General features: G+C 45.6%; 1 protein-coding gene across 3 annotated transcripts in view; it reads right to left on the bottom strand.

Moving 5' to 3' along the window:
• ARHGAP10 (Rho GTPase activating protein 10) overlaps positions 1-20,557 on the bottom strand; it is an 849,665-nt gene that overhangs the window by 533,774 nt on the left and 295,334 nt on the right. For all 3 annotated transcript variants that reach the window (XM_069242631.1, XM_069242629.1, XM_069242630.1), the window contains exon 7: positions 18,288-18,392. In XM_069242631.1, the coding sequence (XP_069098732.1) occupies positions 18,288-18,392 (105 nt within the window). The remainder of the gene's footprint in view (positions 1-18,287; positions 18,393-20,557) is intronic.

The following is a 20,557-nucleotide window of genomic DNA, read 5'->3' as shown; positions in this document are numbered from 1 at the left end:
CTCTTGCGAGCATACAAACTCTTTATCAAAACCTCGGATCACTGCCTTACTGGCCGCCCAGAGAGGTCGGGTGACAAGATGGAGCCATCATTAATATCAAAGTACACCTGCAATTCAGTTTGTAGATCCCGGATACAGGCTTCGTTCTGCAGGTGCCAAGCATTAAGCCACCACAGGGGATGGGTCTCTGTACTGGTAGACCTAATGAGCGCCAAGAGAGGGGCATGATCGGAGTTGCCTCTTGGAAGAATTTGAATGTCATCAATAGCACTATATTCTCCAGTTTGAGCAAGGATGAGATCTTTTCTAGACTGTATGTGATGGGCCGCTGAGGTGTGATTGAATTGCCGGGTCCGTGGTTGCCACTTTCTCCACACATCACACAATCCCAGGGATGTGAGCCAGTCTGCTAGATGCTTCACTGCAGTACACGGGGATGAAGATGGTGGACCTGATGTGTCGTTCACAGGATCAAGGACTGCGTTTAATTCCCCCCCCCTATAAGGGTCTGCCCATAAGGAAGTTCTAATAATGTATTTGCCAGATCTCGAGGGCAGCTTTGCACTGTCGCTGGAGGGGCGTATACGATCACCAAATTTAATGAGCAGCCCTCCATCAAGCTCACAAGCACGATCTACCGCCCTTGGTTGTCTCTAATAACTTTGTCAACCACCATCGGAAAGGAGCATTCCAGTAAGACAACCACACCTCTGGAACCCCATGGAAGCCACAGTGATAAACTCAGTCATACCTGTGTCGGGCCAGGAAAGGGCAGCACTCCCCCAAAAGTGAGGGTATTGAACATATACTAACACAAAAAAAGTAACAACTTGCTTAACATCTTATATTCCCTCCATCTAACTCCCACCCTTCCCCATACTTCTCCCCCAGAAGCATCTGTCACCCATATAAGCACAACTCTGTAAGGGAAAGGAAAAAGAAGGAAGAAAAGAAGCTATCATGTCGTGGGCGACCCCTCTATAACACAGGATCATCATCATCAGCCCAGATCACCAAACATGGCATAATTGTTCTTGGTCAGTTAGTGAAGTGTAGTTCCAGTATGGCAGCCCCGCATCTAATGGTAAATGATGAGGCTTTGGGACATGTTAGTGTCACTGCTCGATTTAGCCCCTTCAAAGTTGAGTCCCCAGAAGGCATCTTAGTCTGCAAAGTCTGTGTTACCGCCTCAGCAGGCCCATCGGCCCAGTCACAAGCGATCCAGCCCTCCGGGACACCCCTCAGCTCCAGAAACGCTGACGTTTCTGCTGCGTCTTAGGCATGTCCTCCGCGCGGTGAGATGCAGCACAGTCTGAGCCTGATGGGGGATAATGTCCAGAGTGGGACAACAGCTGTTCCTTGGTAAGCCAGGTCCAGGCCGAGGTCGGCGACTCAAAAAAAAACACATTGCCCCACTATAGGTCACTCAGAATCGGGTAGGGAAAAGGAGACTGTATGGTACCCCCATTGCCCGGAGTTTCTGCTTGACTTCAAGAAAGGACTACGCTGCTGTTGAACATCCTTTGTATAATCCGGAAACAGGAGGACTTTGGCCTCCCTACACCATAGATCTGTGTGAGTTGGAGCCTCCTTAAGAACCGCATCTCTGCCCCTGAAGGTATGGAGCCGCGCTATCACTGGCCAGGGAGGGGGGGGCACCCGGGAGAGGCCTCGCCGACAGAGCACGATGGGCCCTCTCGACTGCGAACCACTGCGATAGGCGGGCCTCTGGCATCCAGGATTGGAACCAGTTTTTGAGGAATTCCACCGTCTGGAGATCTTCTTCATTTTCAGGTATGCAAATGATGCAGATATTGTTACATCGTGAGCGGTTCTCCGCATCTTTGTCCCAGCGGTGTAACTCCGAGGTGCGTGTCAGGAGAGTCATTACTTGAGTCCTAAGGGTTTTCACATCATCTTCAACCTAAGAAAGGCAAATTTCAGACTCTGTGATTCCAGTCGTGGTGTTGCGGAGATCTTGGCGCAGCAACGCGACATCCACCCTGACCCCAATTTTGTTATCGACCGCCTCTCGTGATGACTGACTCACTTGCAAGATTGTGGCCAGGTCGCCTGTTGGCTAAGGACTGGTTCCTGATTCCACCAGCGGGGTGGCTGTGTATTGGTCTATCTTCGTTTGAGCCATAAAGGAACAGGCCGTCTTATCTTTACCAATGTCTACTGTATTTCAGGATAGTGATTTAACTTAACACCTCATTAACCACTCCGGAGCCCAGCCACACAAGGCGAACAGTGAGGCCCAGCGGGCCACGATCTTGATGGCGGGCCCCTACAGACTGCAGAGCCGTGGCTGGGCCATTACCGTACTTATGCTGGCTCCCAGAGTTTTAGAAACAGGCAATTGATCTTCAGTCCTTCAGTCCTTCTCACTCCCAATCAGCCTCACAGCGCCAATTGCAAACCTCTCTGGGAGGGAGCCACAAGAGCAGATCAGGGCCAACAACCTACTGTAATGTTTACCGGCGGGGAGCTGGCTCATCAGCCCCTTCCTCCAAATGAGCGTCCAGAAATATCAGTCTCTCAGGTTGGGGGCACTCGGGTCCCCAGAGTTCCAGGTGACATACCTTGATTGATCTTATAGTTCATTTATTGTCTCATATGATCGAAAGCCCCAGCAAGTTTCCTCTGGTGCCCCTTTGTTGATGTCAGCGACCCAGGACTAGTCATCAACAAAAAGGGGGGACAAGGCCATCTCCTTCCATGTACCCTAAATGGAGCCACACCTCCAGCTCAAGCAGGTTCTGGTACCACATGCCTGGCGCCCCCACATCCCCAGGGGTGGAGTTCGAAGCAGGTCTGCTCCTTTCCGACACACACTCCACCGGGAGGACCACCACCAAGACACAAGCTCACCACATTGGGCCCATACTCCTCTTGGGCCACAAAGCCACTCATGTTCCCATGCAGCGCAGGGCTTTTGGCCACCCGTGTCCGCTCTGCTCAGCACCAGCTGGCGGGCCCAGGAATGCCGCCATTGAAAAGGATAACCTCGGTGTGGGTTACGTCATAGCAGGCCGCCATCCCACGCCATAGGCACCCCAGGAATCTCAGTGGTCTTCAGGACAGCGAAGCCCCTCAACCTGCTGCAGGGCCAAGCACAGGCACTGATTAATGCAGCCCAAGGAGAGACGAAAGCACGCCTCTCGGCTCCCGGCCTTCCAGAGGCCCGCACCTCATTGAACGGGCAGGCCCGATCCGAGATGGAGTCTCAATCGGCTGCCACTATTTTTTTGGGGCGCTGCAGCTCCAGTGTCAGCCGCAGGTGGGTATTTCCGTCACCAGCGGCACTATTGGGATCCCGGGAGCCCCAGGCAGCCAGCGGGGCTGTTTGATGTAGGCGATCTGGGCTTTTAAGGCAGACGGATAATGGAGTGGTCGGGAGCACTTCTAAATTGTGATTGCCATCTTGATGTCTCGGTCATGCTTCCCCCCATTACATTTTAAAGAGAGTGTGGAAAGGGTCTGCATTTTTTTTTTTGTTTATTTTTTTTTATACTAAGCAGTGATCAAGGATGCTTCTGTACCTTTTATCCGTGCAACACACTTCATTTGTTTGCAAGTCCCTCATAATCAAATATGTATCTTATAGCGGCGTGCGCTACAACACCACTCTCTTTGTTTTACCTTGATGCACATACCAGGCCCTGACCACGCACTATCCTGTAAATTTAGCTTTACAAATGGGTAATTATCTGTATGAATAATTAGTGATCGAGCATTAGGGACCTGAGGCAGGGGATGTAATATATGTTCACATATTTTATATCATGGTTGTTCATTCCTTACTCGTTCACACTGATTCGACCACTCACACTGACATGCCCAAAAGAAAGTGATTAGATACACATGGTTTACTTTGAGGTTCACATTAGTGCGACAGAGTAGCAGCTGTTTCTAATGAAACAATATGAACGACTAAAGTCACTTACACCCTTTGTTTACATTAAGCGCCTGGTCTTTGGTTTATGTTAAATTTGTTGAATTTTTGGGTGCACATGCAGTTTGAGAGATGTTTTTTCTTCGCACTTATTTGTTTCTAAGATTGTGTACAAGAGCATAACATAGTAAGAGCTTGTTTTATTTACCTCTTGTATATCCACTGATTTGAGCATCAATCCATGTGTTTAGTATAGTCCCACCCCTCCTCACGTTCCACTCCAAACCATATAATTACACTTCACACATGACCAATCAACTCCAGATAACACCACTCCACATAATTCCACTCCAACCCACATAACTACACTTCATGCCACATACACGCCACATAAATCCACTCAACTTCAAAACACATAATTACACTTCACAAAATTCAACTCTGCAACATACTCCACACTACATACCACGCCACACCATGCCACATAATTCCCCACTATGCATGCTGCATAATTCCACTCCATATGACTCAATATACACCATGCCACAAAATTCCACACAACACCACACAATTCATTGCAACACATTTCAATACCACGCAACAAATTTGCACTCCACATAATACCACTGAACAACACCATTCAACTCCACCCTACTCAATAATACCACATAAATAAACCCTACATAAATCCACTCAATGCCTTATAACAAATCACATAAATACACTCCACATCATTCCACATATTTCCACTCAACGTAATTTCACTAAATGCCACACAGTTACATACACCACAATTCAAACCTACACAATTCCACTCCACACCACATAATTCCACTCCACAACACAATTCCACTACTCCCCACATATATCCAATCCACAACACAGAATTCCAATCATCCCACAAACTTCAACACCACACCACATAATTCCACTCTACTACATGCCACTCCATGAAACACAATACCACTACAAATAATTACAATCTTTGTCACACAATCTCACTGCACTGCACATAATCCCAGTACACTCAATACCACATACTTACTATTCACATAATTCCACTGCACACCACGGTTGAGCTGCATTACTTTCTGCTATTCTCTTTTCATGTGGTTATGCCCATCTGGGGCTGACTGTATGGTTACATGACAATGTTTCTTCCAAATGATATTGTTGTTGTGGTGTCCTTTAGGGGCTGTTTTCAGCATTACAGACTAATGCCAAACATTTATTTCTGATAACGTTTATATTGGGTTTACATGATGATTGTATATGTTTTATTAATCTCTCCTTGTTGCAATTATGACCATGATTCAGGCCAACTTTACATCCATATGACATTATGACTGTTTCAATACTCCTGATAGGTGTGGGTGACCCTTCTAGTTCAGTGGTTCCCAACCTGTGGTCCAGGGACCCCTGGGGCCACAAAGCCTCCTAAGGGGGTCTGCTACTGCTTAGAAAATATACCAACATTAAAAGATTAGGTCCCAGGTTTTATTTCTCTCATTACTCTGCTGTCAATCAATCAAAGAAATTTGTAGAGCGCGCTACTCACCCGTGAGGGTCTCAAGGTGCCTTGGGGGAGGGGGGCAGGGAGGGTCACTTGTCGAACAGCCAAGTCTTGAGGTTCTTTCTGAAGACCTGTAGGTCTTTTGTTTTGCGAAGGTCGGTGGGGAGGGAGTTCCAGGTTTTGGGGGCGAGGTAGGAGAAAGACCTGCCTCCTGTGGTGGTGTGCTGGATGCGGGGGACTGTGGCTAGGGCGAGGTCGGCTGATCGGAGATTGCGTTTGGGAGTGTGGAAGTTTACTCTTTCATTGAGGTAGGTTGGGCCGGTGTTGTGGAGGGATTTGTGTGTGTGGATGAGGATCTTGAATGTGATTCTCTTGTCTATGGGGAGCCAGTGTAGGGATTTGAGGTGTGGTGAGATTCGTTCGTGGCGGGGGAGGCCAAGGACGAGGCACGCTGCTGTGTTCTGGATTCTTTGGAGTTTGAGTGTGGTGCCGGCATAGAGGGCACTGCCGTAGCCCAGTCTGCTGCTGATGAGTGCGTGGGTGGGTGACTGTCTTTCTGGTTTCTGGAGGGATCCATTTGAAGGATTTTTTTTAGGGTGCGGAGTGTGTGGAAGCAGGAAGAGGTTAGAGCATTGATTTGCTGTGTCATGGAGAGGGAGGGGTCGAGGATGATGCCGAGGTTGCTTGCGTGGGTTGCGGGGGTGGGTGCGGGGCCTAGGGCGGTGGGTCACCAGGAGTCGTCCCATGTGGTTTTGTTGGGGCCGAAGATGATGACTTCGGTTTTGTTTGAGTTGAGCTTGAGGTGGTTAGTGGTCATCCAGTTTGCGGTGTCTAGGAGAGCGGCGTGTAGGTTGCTTTTGGCGGTGGTGGGGTTGCGGGTGAGGGAGAGGATGAGTTGGGTGTCATCTGCATATGAGAGGATGGTGATTCCGTGTGCTTGGAGAATGTTGGCTAGGGGGATCATGTAGATGTTGAAGAGTGTGGGCCTGAGGGAGGACCCTTGGGGGACTCCGCAAGTGATCTTGGTAGTGTTGGAGTGGAAGGGCGGAAGGCGGACTCTCTGGGTTCGGTCGGTGAGGAAGGAGGTGAGCCAGTCTAAGGCTTTGTGGCGGATTCCTATGTTGTGGAGGCGTGTGCGGAGTGTGTGGTGGCAGATGGTGTCAAAAGCTGTGGAGAGGTCTAGGAGGATGAGTGCGACGGTGGTTCTGATGTCGTCAGTGCATGCGATGAGGGCGGTTTCTGTGCTGTGGTTCTTGCGGAACCCAGATTGTGAGGGGCCAAGAGTGTTGGTTGCTTCGAGGAAGTGGGATAGGCGAGTGTTGACTAATTTCTCTGCAACCTTGGCGGGGAAAGGGAGGAGGGAGATGGGGCGGTAGTTGGAGAGGATCTCCGGGTCGGCTCGGGTTTTTTTTTTTTTTAGGAGAGCGGTAATTTCCGCGTGCTTCCAGGGGTCTGGGTAGGTGGAGGAGTCGAAAGAGGAGTTGATTATGTTGTAGAGTATGGGGGCCATGGTAGGGCTAGCTTTATTGTAGATGTGGTGTGGACAGGGGTCAGAGGGGGAACCGGAGTGGATGGAGTTCATGTTTTTTTCAGTTTCTTCGTGTGTGGTAGGGGTCCATGTGGATAGTGTGGTGGGGTGTCTTGAGTGGGGGTTGTGTTGGGTGAGAGAGGGGTATGTGTGGTGGGTGTGTGTGATATTAAGCTGTTGTGGATGTCCAGGATTTTGTGGAGGAAGTGGTTGGAAAGGGCGTCACATAGGGGCTGTGTGTGTGTGGGGGGGGGGTCTATGTTGCTGGCTTTGGGTTTGGCAAGTTCATTGATGATGGTGAAGAGTTCTTTGCTGTTTTGGGAGTTGTTGTCAAGGCGTGTCTTGTGGTGATCTCTTTTGGCGGTGCGTATGAGTTGGTGATGGGTGCGAATGTTGGTTTTGAGGGTGGAGAAGTTGGTTGATGAGGGTTCTAGTCTCCATATTTTCTGTTGTGGCTATCTTGTGTCTTTTTTGGGGGGAAATTGTGTTAGCCAGCCAGCAACTATGATGGTGGGGTGGGGAAAGTGGTATTCTATTGGAATTAGCATGGCAGATTTAAATGAGGATGCCAAATTGAAACATTTTTATTTTTTGCTGCAGATAGGGAAAGAAAGAAATGGAAGTGCTTTAGTTATATGCAGGGCCACTGGAAGTATGTGGCAGGAAAAAAACAAATTATGAGGCAGGGTTGACCAATTTATGTGGCAAGAAAAGTCCAGTTATGAATTTACAACGCCAACAGCTCTAACTCAAGCAAATGTGAGACCTATTGCATTGCAAATGCTTGTTTTAATGCTGCTCGGGGGCTGCTGTACTCCCTGCAGGAGGAGCCTTTTATAGGCTGAAGACCTCATCCTTGGGGTCTGGTTTCTTTTGTAAAAGGAGAGCGGGCCATTGTGATCCCCCACCTCAAGCCATTTAAAAACCCTAGACATGATTCTTAATTTTTTTTTGTAGAAGGCATGGTTACCTCCTCCCTGAGACACTTAAAGGCCAGGGGCCCCATCCCTGGGGCTGTTTGGCTTTTTTGGGGAGGGGGCATCCCGCCCCACCCTTCCAGTGGCCCCATGGACACCCTCCCCAATGGCAGCAGTCTCCCGGGGACCCAAACCCCCAGAATATTTCAGTTCCCTGCCAGAAAGAGCATGAGCAGGGAGAACTTCAACTCCCTGTCCATGATCTTGCAGGCAGAGAACACTAGTTTGCTCCCACCAGGCAGAAGCAGAAAAAAAGCTACTCTCACCAGACGGGACCAAACCACTACAGATGGCCCCTGCTGCAACACCCTGTGGCTCCATGGAGTTATATTGATGTGGGTGTTCCAGGTGGGCACAGACACAATTTGTAAATGTATTGTCGCCCCAAGGGGAAGGGTCCCAGGGGCCTCCTAATGCCCTGGAGAAGGGAGCCGCGCACACCCTGCCCCTTCCAATGTGACCCTCAAGGATTGGGGTCCTTGGGGACTCTAAAAGGCTCTCTGGAATGTTAGGGGTGGGGGCTCTGTGTCCTCCTCCCCTAAAAATGTATTGGGGCCTTGGAGAATGGGGTCCCCTTGGCCTAATAATGGCACAGGAAGGGGCGGCCAAACACCCCTCCCCTAAAAATGTAATGTAGCCCCTGAAGATGGGGTCCCCAAGGCATCTGGAAGGCTCGGAGAGGAGGGCCACATGCCCTTCTCCCCCAAAAGTTTACGTTGCAGTGTCCTATGGGTCCTGGCCCACAACGGGGTTTTGTGTTTTTTTTGTTTTTTTTTTAACTGCAGAGCCTCTGCAAATTCTGCGAACACTTAAAGATTTTTTGGCAGCCATTTTGGGACTCTGACTGGACCGAGTCCCAATAATAAAGTTAGAAAACAAATCAAGTTCACACCATTAACCCATCTCCTAATAAGAGACCTTCCAACACACACGGTCGCACAGTGTGTCACACGATATCGGCTCCCATCACCCAGTCACCAGGTGAGGAGCTGATATCACATGGTGCACAAACCATTAGCTAGAACACACTGCAGAGAGCAGGTTCCCAGCTTATTGTTCAGATCCATGAAGCAGCCGATGACCATTACCGGATGTGAAACAGATATCCATTCTGGGGTGGGAAACCTCCCAGAACATCAGCAGCCTCCAAGGGTTTGTTTTTTTGGCGTCGGAGAGGGGAGGCAGTGACCAAGTGCCTCGGGCTACAAACAGCACTAAACCACACCATCCTCTTACAGGCCCGCCCCCTCCTCACCCTGTGAAAAATGTTCATAAGACCGCAGGTACGTAAAACTCAAAAGTGCAGCGTTTCTAGAAAGAAGAACAGGAGAAAGCAAATATGCTTTAGTAGCAAGTTTGACCATTACAAAAATGCATTGCCAGCACATCGCGTTCGCTCTAAAAATAGTGCGCCTTTCAACCATTTCTGAGCTCAGTTACACCTTGATGTGTGGGGAAACAAACGAGCCGTAAATAAGTGAAACAAACAAACAAACATGTTATTTTCACATTTCTGTGTGATTATAGTAAATGGTTGTTTTTGGAAAATAGGCCGTTTTAAATAGGAAATATAAGGGTTTAACCTTACTTATCTAGTGTCATTGGGAATTGAATATGTTAATTAGCCCCTTTTCGCCATTTTTCCTAGGACTTGTGCCCTGAGTATACATAATGCTTTGCAAAGGATTACATTGTGAGCATTACGCTTTCTGTGCGCTCAAATGACATTCAAGGCGCCAAACCGCACTGAACTCCAGGCAGTGCACGTGATATAACAAGTGCAGAAACGGAGCCTCACCATTCTATTAATATAAAGACGGCTCTTAGTAGAGCCCTCATTCAGTACATGAGGGGGTACAAGAATTCTGCGTATGCTGACCTCGCCCTGAACTCCGGAGATTCATTTGTGCAGAACGGCGCAGCCTGGCCCGCTTTCAGACTGAAATCCCATGACCTCATTCAGCCGGCCTTCAAAATGCGCCACTCGCTACTGGTAACTGGAGCTTCTCAGCCGAGCTGTAAGGCCGCGCCTGCCTGCACAGCAAGAATCACGGATATCCTTCAGGTTGCAAGTAGGGCTGCCACCTGGCCAATTTTATACAGGCATGGCTGGTATTTTAATGTCCATGCCGGTAAAAAACACAAAAGAGTGAAAAAAGGAAATCACCTAAAGCCAGTTTTGTTCCCTTTATCCTTACACACTTTAAAAAGTAAATGTACTAAGGAAACAATTTAAAATGTGTTTTACAGCTGCTTAACAATCCGTGGATAAAAGTAGACAAAGACAATGCCATGTTAAAAACAAGTATTGGCAAAGCCAATAGGTCTTGCCTATGCAAGAGCTATTGGCGTTGCCAGTGAGTTTTAGCCATGTTCTACTCCAGCATGGCTGCAGTTCAGCACGGCTAAAAGTTAGTGGCGTAGAGGAGAGTGGCGTGGAGTGTTGTAGAGTGGACTGGAGAAGAACGGGGTAGAGTGTTGTAGAGTGAAGGGGCTGAGAGTGTTGTGTTTTGGAGTGGCACACTGTGCCGTCGCGTAGAGTGGTAAAAACTGGAGTGGCATAGAGTAGATTGTACTGGTGTAGACTGCATTGGCATAGAGTGTTGCAGAATATAGTGGTGTAGAGTGCAGGGGCATTTCATTCAGCGGCAGTAGAATGTAGCATTGTAGAATGCAGTGGCATAGATTACAGTGGCGCAGAGTAGAGTGGCACAGAATAGAGTGGGGCAGAGGGCAGTAGGGCAAAATGCAGTGGCGTAGAGTGGGATAGAATGGTGCAGCGTACAGTGTTGAAGATTAGTGCAGAGTAGAGTTGTGTAAAGTTGAGTGATGCAAAGGGCAGTGGCACAGAGTAGAGTCAAGTGGCACAGAGTGCAGTGGCATAAAGTGCAGATAAGAGTGGCATAAAGTGCAGTGGTGTAAAGTGGTGTAGAGTAGCAAAGGGTGGTTCAGAGTAGAGTATAGTGCAGTAGACTGCAGTGGCACTGGCATAGAGTGCATTGGTGTAGAGTGGAGTAGAGTGGAGTAGTGCAGAGTAGAGTGGCATGTACTTAAGTGGTAGAAAGAGCACTGTTGCATATTAGAGTGTCAGACTGCAGTGGTGGGGAGTAGAGTGGCATAGAGAGCAGTAGTGTAGAGTAGTGTACAGAGCAGTGGAACAGAGTGCAGTGATGGAGTGAAGATGTGTAGAATGCATTGGCGCAGAGTGCAGTAATTAAGAGAAGAGTGGCCTAGAGTGCAGTGGCATAGAGTGGAATGATGCAGCGTGGAGTGTCTTAGAATGCAGTGGTGTGGAACAGATTGTTGCAGATTAGAGTGTCAGACTGCAGAGGTGGGGAGTAGAGTGGCACAGAGAGCAGTAGTGTAGAGTAGTGTACAGAGCAGTGGAACAGAGTGCAGTGATGGAGTGAAGATGTGTAGAATGCATTGGCGCTGAGTGCAGTAATTAAGAGAAGAGTGGCCTAGAGTGCAGTGGCATAGAGTGGAATGATGCAGCGTGGAGTGTCTTAGAATGCAGTGGTGTGGAACAGATTGTTTCAGAGTAAAGTGGTAGATGGGAGTGGTGGAGGGTAGAGTGCAGATGCACAGAGTGGCACTGAGTGTAATGTCGTTGAGTAAAGTGATGTAGAGTGGAGTGGCATAGAGTGCAGTGGTGCAGAGTGGAATAGAGGGGCATACAGTGGATTGGTGTAGAGTGCAGGGGCATATAGTTGAGTGTTATAGAGTAAAGCGCACCAGTGTACAGGCTGTGAGCTAATGAATACAGACGATTTCATATAAAATTCACATCCAGGCCTTTACAGAATCTTAAAATGTGAACAGATGGCTGGTATTTTAAATTTGGAAAGGTGGCAACCTAGTAGAAATGTCTTGCTCATAGTAAGAATATCAAACTAACGCTTAGTGGTTTATAGGTTCAGATTTTAGTGCTTCCCATGAGGCACTAGGAGATGATGAGAGTTAGAACATAACAATTTTGATCAAATGTCAAGAAGACACCTCAATTCAGGGGACCTAGTATCAGGGCACACGGGTACTTTGGACTGCTATGCCTCAAGGTTTCACAGCTATTCTTTCTGAAATGATCTCTCTTTAATCAGTAAACACCCCAAACAGATGTCAGCAGCAAGAAGAGCCCTACACCCATATAAATACCTAATGCAGACTAACAGTGCTAAAGCACATGAGCTCGATGTGTGACCTACATTGAGGTGCGGGGATAATGTGTGACTGGAAAAAAAATTTCCGCCTGGTAGTCCTGCACCTAAATGCAGCTACTTCTAGTGATTCCACCCAAAATGGCGAATTTTAGCTGTCTCATGTCCGAAATTGTCTCTAGAACAATAAAAGTCAACTGGGAAAATATATTCCTCCTAATTATTATTTCACAATCTTCCACTTTCCAGTTGTAAAATGTTGGTGTGTGTGCATGGTGGAGATTGCTGTGGTCCAGGAAGCAGAGAAGAGAAAGGCTGGGGTAGAAAAGGCTGGGGCAAGGCACAGAGGAGCCTGCAATGGTCCTCCAGTGCTGTGGAAGGGTGTCGGGCTGCCACCAGGATGTGCTTGGAAACCCCTTTTGAGGTATTTTAGGAATATATTATGAAAAATAAATAAAGAGGATATCAATAGATGATTTGGCCAGTGCTGATGGAGCATATCCGTTCTGATTAGCACCCAGAAATACTTGATAGTGTTAGGACATGATCACCTTTAATTTCACATACATTCTGCTGACATTCTGTCACCCTATGAAGCCTTGTTGCTGGGCAAAGTGCAAATAGCACTATAGATCTCTGATAGGAGAATCAGCTACCCTGCTGTGACCAGAACTCTAGAATCCCTCGATTTTAGCAGTTGCATCCTTCTAAAACAATGCTTACTGAAATATGCAGTAAGCATTTTGTCTTGTGCCATTTAGGAAAGATCATAGTTCAATTTTTCAATTTTTGTAAAATAGTGTTTAGATTGGTTGTTGCTACCAGATTCTTAAGTCTGACAAAATACTGGATATGTTTGGATATCTAGGTTTGTTTAAAATGTGAATGTTTCTTCCTTGCCAAGGTATGTCCTATCCTACAAGTACACCTTATGTTAAGTGTGCACAGCCTTCACTCAGACTTCTCAGTCTCCTCTGAATCATATAATCTATCTTAAATTAGTTGCTTTCCATCCTCGAATTTATGATGGGTTCTTTTTGGAAAACACATCCGGTGATCAACTCTGTAAAACAAATTCTCCAAGGCAGCTCTTACATACACCCACCAGCAGGAATAGTATTTCTGATTTATGAAAAAGCTTGTTCTGTTTTTCTGTGTCAACACAATGTGCCCTATTGGCAAATAATGTGTCAGAAATATTTTTTTCATGAAAACCGATCTTATGAATAATGTGTGAAAACTGCATAAGCATCAACTTGGGTAAAAGCGCTTGTCACTGATGCCCCATCACATTACCAAATGGATCCAGTGATACTAGATGCAGGCTCAATAACAGTACGTGATAAGTTGAAACTCTGGTTGGAAATTCTTAAGGAAATGCTTTAAGAAGTTAAGAGCTGGAGCCAGTCTGATATCCAAGAGTAAAACATTTCTATGTCAGAAACAAGACGACTTGGCTTCAGGTCGGCCTTCTTATGTTTAAGGTGTTTAACCAGAGAAGCAACGTTCTCCTAGTTCCTCCAGTGTCACTAGCAATTATAAGTCTGCCCTGAAGGCAGCTTACTTGCAAAAGTAGGTAGCATTATATGTGATACATATAATCTGAAAGAGCTGTGCACCAATGGTGGCACATAAGCAAGGAAGTGACCAGTACAATTAAGAGGTAAAGTTTGTATTTTCATCCCCTGTCCTCACAGATGCAATCTTCAGATCACTCTGCTAACTTGCATCACACACTCATGTGTGACCGAGATCCAAGACTACAATGGAATTTTTTATTCTGTTTTTGAAATCTCCCCTTTTATTTTAGGTGTCCAGACGTTTCCTTTGCCACAGGCCATGACAACACCTAACTTGCTTCAGATTCTCAACTAACATATCTTAGGAGCCTTTTACCTCGGAAAACACCTGTTCCTTAGAGCCTCCCAGAGCCCAGTCCCATCCATTTTTGGACATGTTGGGAGTAGAAAGTTTCTATGATAATGGATTAATCTCAGTATTTTCTTTAATCATGAAGATCAGGAGTTGGGCTTCAAGGATGCCTTCATAATCTTTGATTGGATTCTTCAGTTTGATACAGAGTGTAGAGGGCCTCGGCTTTCACCTGCTCGGGGGGTAAATAGCCTACTTCAGTTGTACAGAATGCCACTGTAGGGGGAGATGAAAAAGAGATCTTACATATGTATTTTTATTTTTATGTACCTCTTAAGAGGGATGAATGCAACATAGTACTCTGTTTACTTTTCTGGGGTGAGCGGCAGAAGCCCATTTTTGCCTTCTATACTTTGCTTAGTACCACCTGGCATCTCTGTATCTCTGCCTCAGATGAATGCCGAACCATATCCTGCAGCGAGTTTTCGCAGCTCACATTTTATTCACCAGTGTACCACCTCTGATTATGTTTCCTGTAGCATCCCTCGGTCTTGCCTACACACACGAGTCTGTTGTCAATGACCTATTCCGTACTATACCAATACTTACAGTGGGCTTCAGGTCAACTCATTGCTTAGCATTGGTTGGCTTTCCAGTGAATCTCGCTTGTGTCTTATTCAATTGCTTTCCTTCCTCTTCTTATATTTGACCCATAGTTTCTTTCAGCATTCTTATGACTGGTTGAAGTGTATCCTTCCACTGTTTACATTCAGGGCACTACTTTTGCCTTTTAGCACACTATGAAGTGCATGCTTTTTCTAGCTGTTTCCCTCGTCTGCTGCGTCCCAGCTGAAATTGCCGTCCCCTCCTTCACTTTCTGTGTTGCTCTTCCCCTCAACTTAGCTTGTCCTTTCCTCCAATGCTTTCCATCACCCCTTCTCGTCTGGCTGTTTATTTATTTATTTATTTATTTACTATTCAAAACCCTTGCCATAGCTTCTCAATTGCTTCCCCCTTTCCTCATTGCTTCCACGTTGGCATTGCGTTGTACTCCACACACACATTCCTTGACTGTTTCCAACCCCTCCCCACTGTGTTTGTTAAAAAAATAAAAAGATTGACCCAGGTGCTGCGGTATGAAAACTATTGCTCCAAGACAGGTGCATTCTATTGTGGAACACTAAATTTAAAGTTGAACAAAAAATGGCTGCCAGATGTGCATGCGATGCTGCCGCATGGCTACTTTGTTTTGTTTGTTTTTGCCAACGCTGTTCCACATTGCCAAACAAGCATTTCGTATCTTTTTGTCAATGCCGAGCAGCATCAGCAAAATGTAACGGCAAAGACAAAAGGTCAGGTAATACCATAAATAGGCAAGACTTGCTTGTTTTTCCAACGCTTGTTTTTGTGGCAGGACCTGCCTATTATATGGCATTGGCCTTAACTATCTTACTCGCTACGGAGTCAATTGTTGTCATCTAGGCTTGTCCATCCCATGTCCTCTATCCCTGCTATGCCATCTCTGCTTAATTGCTTGGCTTCTAAAAAAAAAAACAGGTCACTTATGTGTGCGGCCCTAACTACTTCGCACAGAATCCACCATCGGTGCCCACATGCAGCCTCCCCCCGCTATTTACCCCTTCTCACTGTCACTGGTGGCGGTCTATTGAGGTCACGTGGAATGTGTCACAATAATGAAAAAGCGGCTGCGAAGGCCTCGGGACAAAGGACACGTACTTGCCTGGCGCAGCTCGATGACGCAGCAGTGAGTTAGCAGAAGGTTCTCCTTTACTCAAGCAGAAGCTTCAGTTCACTCACGCTCACATGTTCGATTTCTGAATACGTCTGGTGAATAAAAGGGCCGATTTTTAAAAATATGAGCCCCTAAGTAAAAGTATCTTTGATGCCGCAATTGCCAGACCTTGATTCTCAGAAACCGGATCAACTGAATTTCTACAAGCTTGTGTGGTACTTGGGGCAGCAGAAAGTACACCAGTTTGGAAGTTCTTCAGTTGTAAGAATGGGTTGGATGAAGTAAAAATGGGTGTTCTCACTGGTGTGTGAAGGAAGATGACTTTGCTAATGTGGTGAAACGCACAAGGTATTAACGTAGTTGTTCACAGACACAGGCAAAACATGTTCTCATAAACATCGCACTTACATACTTATACCTCCCTTGAGTTGGGCATAGGTGGTGCATGAATATTCGTAAAGTGTGCCCCAAAGAAACCAATGCTTTTAGCGGATTGTGGGAACAAAGGTCTCCATAGGTAAATATTTTCCGTGCTGAGAAATGTAACGTTGCACATACAAATACGTTCAAACGGATTGCTCTCAGCCTGTAGACAATCCACACCTATAGTGCTGGGACGGAAAGGTACAGGCCTGGGAATCTACAAAAAGGGCTAACGTCCCCTGGACGATGCCTCAAACTTTGTTTAATTGTAAATGTGTACATATTTGGAAGTTATAGAGGCCCACCTATGTATGTCTAAAATGAATTTCAAAAATGTCTGCATTGGTTAGAATATCTAACCTTGTTTTATTGTTCTCTACCGCCAATGCAAATCTTACTTTTGTGTTTTCTCCACAGTGAATCCTTTGCCAGTTTTAATCCCTCCTTGTAGTCCCACCGGCCCCATTTGATTACTCCACACTAAACTGTGACTTAAAAGCGGCCCTGTCCACCTCTCAATATGTAACCATCCTTACCTGACTTGGATGTATGTAGCCACCTTTTTTGCTCCTCCCTGCCCCTTTTTTCTTCCGCACCAAATTTTAAACATGCCATTGAGGTGCAGACTGAGAAAGAAAAAAGAAGCAGGATGTGCTCCTGGGGCAATAAAGATACATTTAAATTGTATTCTTCTCTTGTCATATTTGCTGTGCATTCAAAGACTAAGGTCAAATTCTAGGCTATGTCTGACAAATTGCGTCTTTTAAATTGGAGAATGGTGTTCATTTTGCAAAGGGAGCGTGAAAGGAAATGCTATAGGATGTCAGATATTTTAAATACTTTTATAACACAACAACATTTAAATACGTATAAGTGAACTGTACAAATATTTCAAAACATATCAGCAGTTAGGAAAGCACAAATGGAATTTGATGCTTCTTGTAATTCTGAAGTGTAATATGATCAAAGCAAGCCAAGATTCTTTACCTAGTGATCCGTACATAATAAATATTTGCTGAATTTCGATTTCCACACATTGTTTGTGTGCTATATAGTTTTATCATTAAAACTGGATGTCAGTGTGACTCTTGCTGACATTTCAATGGCAAAAGTGTTTTAAAAAAATGAAAATGTGGTAGCACACTATGCTTTGGGAATATATTTGCGACAATGTGGTCTAAAATGCACCAGTTGCTACATACCACACCCTTACCACTATAGTACTAAACTGGCATGGCTCATTTGCTACATTTGTTGTTTTTGTTACGCTTGAATATTTCACAGTCCCAATGCCTTCGGTGATAGAACACTGATGCCAGCACTTACACTCCGAAAATCGTTCCAGCACCACTGAGTTAGACAGCCCAGATTCGTCCCACAAAATAGAAAACTGAGAAAGCAATTTGCTTTAGAATGTTTATTGCCAATATATGAATCTCCATCCTATTACCTTCTCACATTCCCAGGACCTATATACACCCACACCAATTTATCCCAACTTTTATAAAAACAGGAAAGGCAACATAAGTTCATTAAAAAGTTTCGTTTCCCTAGTTAGCTTCTAACAAGGGTTTCTATCAGACAGTGTTTTGGCTCATCTGAGACTGCAAACAATTGTGTGTGAAAGAAAGCTAGATTTCAGAATATTACCAAGGTGTGATTAAAGTGGTTCTTGTTGTTGTGTCTTCTTGAGGGAAAAATATTATCTTTACAAATTTCATATTTCTGAAAACGCAAGCTGTGTTGTGAATGTCGCTAGGTAAAAAAACATAATGCAAACATACATCTTACTACTTTTCGAACAGAAGGTGGCAGCATTTGATCACTTTCCCGCCATCATAAATTTTAATCCCATAAATACATAGAACTAACAGCAACGAAGGCTCTAAACTGGAAGAACAAACCATTAGGTGCACATTTCTTGGGGCGCCCAACCTCTTCTTAAAGCGCTGAGTGAGAAGGGACAGGAGAAATGGCAAAAAACTATAGATAAGGAAAGAGATAAGTGGGAAGGAAAATAGGGAACAAGGGCGGAGCCTTGTAGACCAAGTGGGCTCTTCCCAAAACGCTGGTATGATTCGGGAAGCGGCATGCCAACTCCCACCTCAGACGTTTGAACTCCCTGATCGAGCGCCCCCTAAACGTCATGCAGAAATGGGTGCTTACGTTTTGAATGTTGATTTGTAACACTGTCTTGTAGTGGTTGAAGTCTTTCGCAAGTTCATAGCCCTGATGATAAAATGTGAACATTCCTTGAAAAAACGACAGCATCTACAGGACGGGCGAGAGAAGCCGAGAATTAAAAAAAAAAAAAAAAAAAAAAAAAACAACAAAAAAAAAAACATTTTATTTCAACAACGGCTGCACAGATATTGAACACACATCCATTGCTTTATTCCACAACAATATGCTATACAATTCAAGTTGTGTCCATTCACGCTTCACAGCATCCCTCCTCTCTTCCCATCTCACACGTACCTTCCTCACAGCCAAACTGAAGGATTCGCTCATTATGGGATTTATTTGTTATGAACAGTGGCATTTGCAGACCTTAAGGCAGTAAGACAGAGCTCAACACGTATGGCACTTATGTGTGGTCGTTGGCCCTGCTTGAAATCCCCTGTGTTACTTGGTGAAAGAACCAGATTGTGCTCTGCAGGCACAGGCAGCATTCTGATAACAAGCATTGGCAAAGCCAATAGGTCTCGCATTTGCAAAAGCTATTGGCTTTTCCAATGTGTTTTAGGTATGTTGTTCACCAGCGTGGCTGCTGTTCAGAATGGTTCAAAGTTAATGGCATAGAGGAGAGTGGCGTGGAGTGTCGTAGAGTGGAATGGCGAAGAGTGGCGTGGAGTGTCGTAGAGTGGAGTGACAGAGACCGCTGTGTATTGGAGTGGCATAGTGTGGAGTCATGCAGAGTGTCATACACTGGAGCAGCGTAGAGTGGAAAGCTCTGGTATAGAACATACTGGCGTAGGGTGTTGCAGAGTATAGTGGTGTAGAATGTAGTGGTATTGAATTCAGCGGCGTACAATGCAGCGTCATTGAATGAAGTGGCACAGATTAGAGTGGTGCCTTGGTGCATAGTAGATTTCAGTTGATGGAGTGGTGCAGAGTGGAGTAAAGTAGACTGTATTAGAGTGACGCAGTGTAGAGTGGGGCAAAGTAGAGTGGCACAGACTAGGATAGAGTGGAGCAGTGGCATGGAGTGGAGTGGAGTGGTGTAGAGTTAAGTGATGCAGAGGTCAGTGGTGCAGAATAGAATAGAGTTACCTAGAATGCAGTAGTGTAGAGTGGTGCAGAGTGGAGTAGCACAGAGTAGTGTAAAGTATAGTGCCATAAAGAGCAGTTGTGTAGAGTGCATTGGCATAAAGTGCAGTGGCTAAGCGTAGAGTAGCGTAGAGTGCAGTCTAGTAGGCTGCAACCTAAAAATGACCAATATATGATATGAACAGATGTTTATAGCAATATATACAAACAATATTTCTAAAAATATGTATTTTTCTAATGATCTTGTCCTATCAGTTTTCAGTCTCCTTTTGCTGACATCACGCAGGCCTGGCTGCATCTAAATGGTAGAAGAACTACTGCATCTTGGGAATACTGGCCAACATGTCACCATGGGGTAAAGTCCTTTTAGAAAAACAGAACCACAGATTTCTGGACATTGTTGATGGCCCATTGTAGGAGGCTGGCCTTGCTTGTAGTGGGTACCAGAGGTACTTACACCTTGTGCCAGGTCCAGTTATCCCTTTTTAGTGTAGAAAAGGTGTTTCTAGCAGCTTAGACTGATAGAAGGTAGCTATGGCAAAGCAGCTTAGGCTGAACTAGGAGACATGCAAAGCTCTTACTATACCACTTATATCACATGCACAATATCATAAGAAAACACAATACACTGAGTTACTAAAAATAAAGGTACTTTATTTTTATGACAAAAGTATCTCAGTGAGTACCCTCAGTAATAAGGAAAGTACTATACACAAGTTATATGTACACAAACCAAAATTAGGTAAGTAAGAGCAAGAAAAGTAATGCAAACAGTGTAGAATTACAATAGGTTGCAATAGGAGAACATAGGTATAGGGGCAACACAAACCATATACTCCAAAAGTGGAATGCGAACCACAAATGGACCCCAGACCTATGTGACCTTGTAGAGGGTCGCTGGGACTGTAAGAAAACAGTGAGGGTTAGAAAAATACCCCACCCCAAGACCCTGAAAAGTAGGAGTAAAGTGCACCTACTACACCAGAGAGCACAATAGTCGTAATAGGGGGATTCTGTGGAAGAACAAACACCAGCAGTGCACTGACAACGGATTTCCGGACCTGAGGACCTGCAAGGCAAGGGGACCAAGTCCAATAGTCGCGACAGTGTCCAGGGGGGGCGGAAACCCCGGATGAAGGTGCAAGTAAGCTGCCTCCCGTTGGAAG

This window comes from Pleurodeles waltl, chromosome 1_2, assembly GCF_031143425.1.
Source record: "Pleurodeles waltl isolate 20211129_DDA chromosome 1_2, aPleWal1.hap1.20221129, whole genome shotgun sequence".
Lineage (NCBI taxonomy): Eukaryota > Metazoa > Chordata > Amphibia > Caudata > Salamandridae > Pleurodeles > Pleurodeles waltl.
This window is presented reverse-complemented; position numbering and strand designations above follow the sequence as displayed.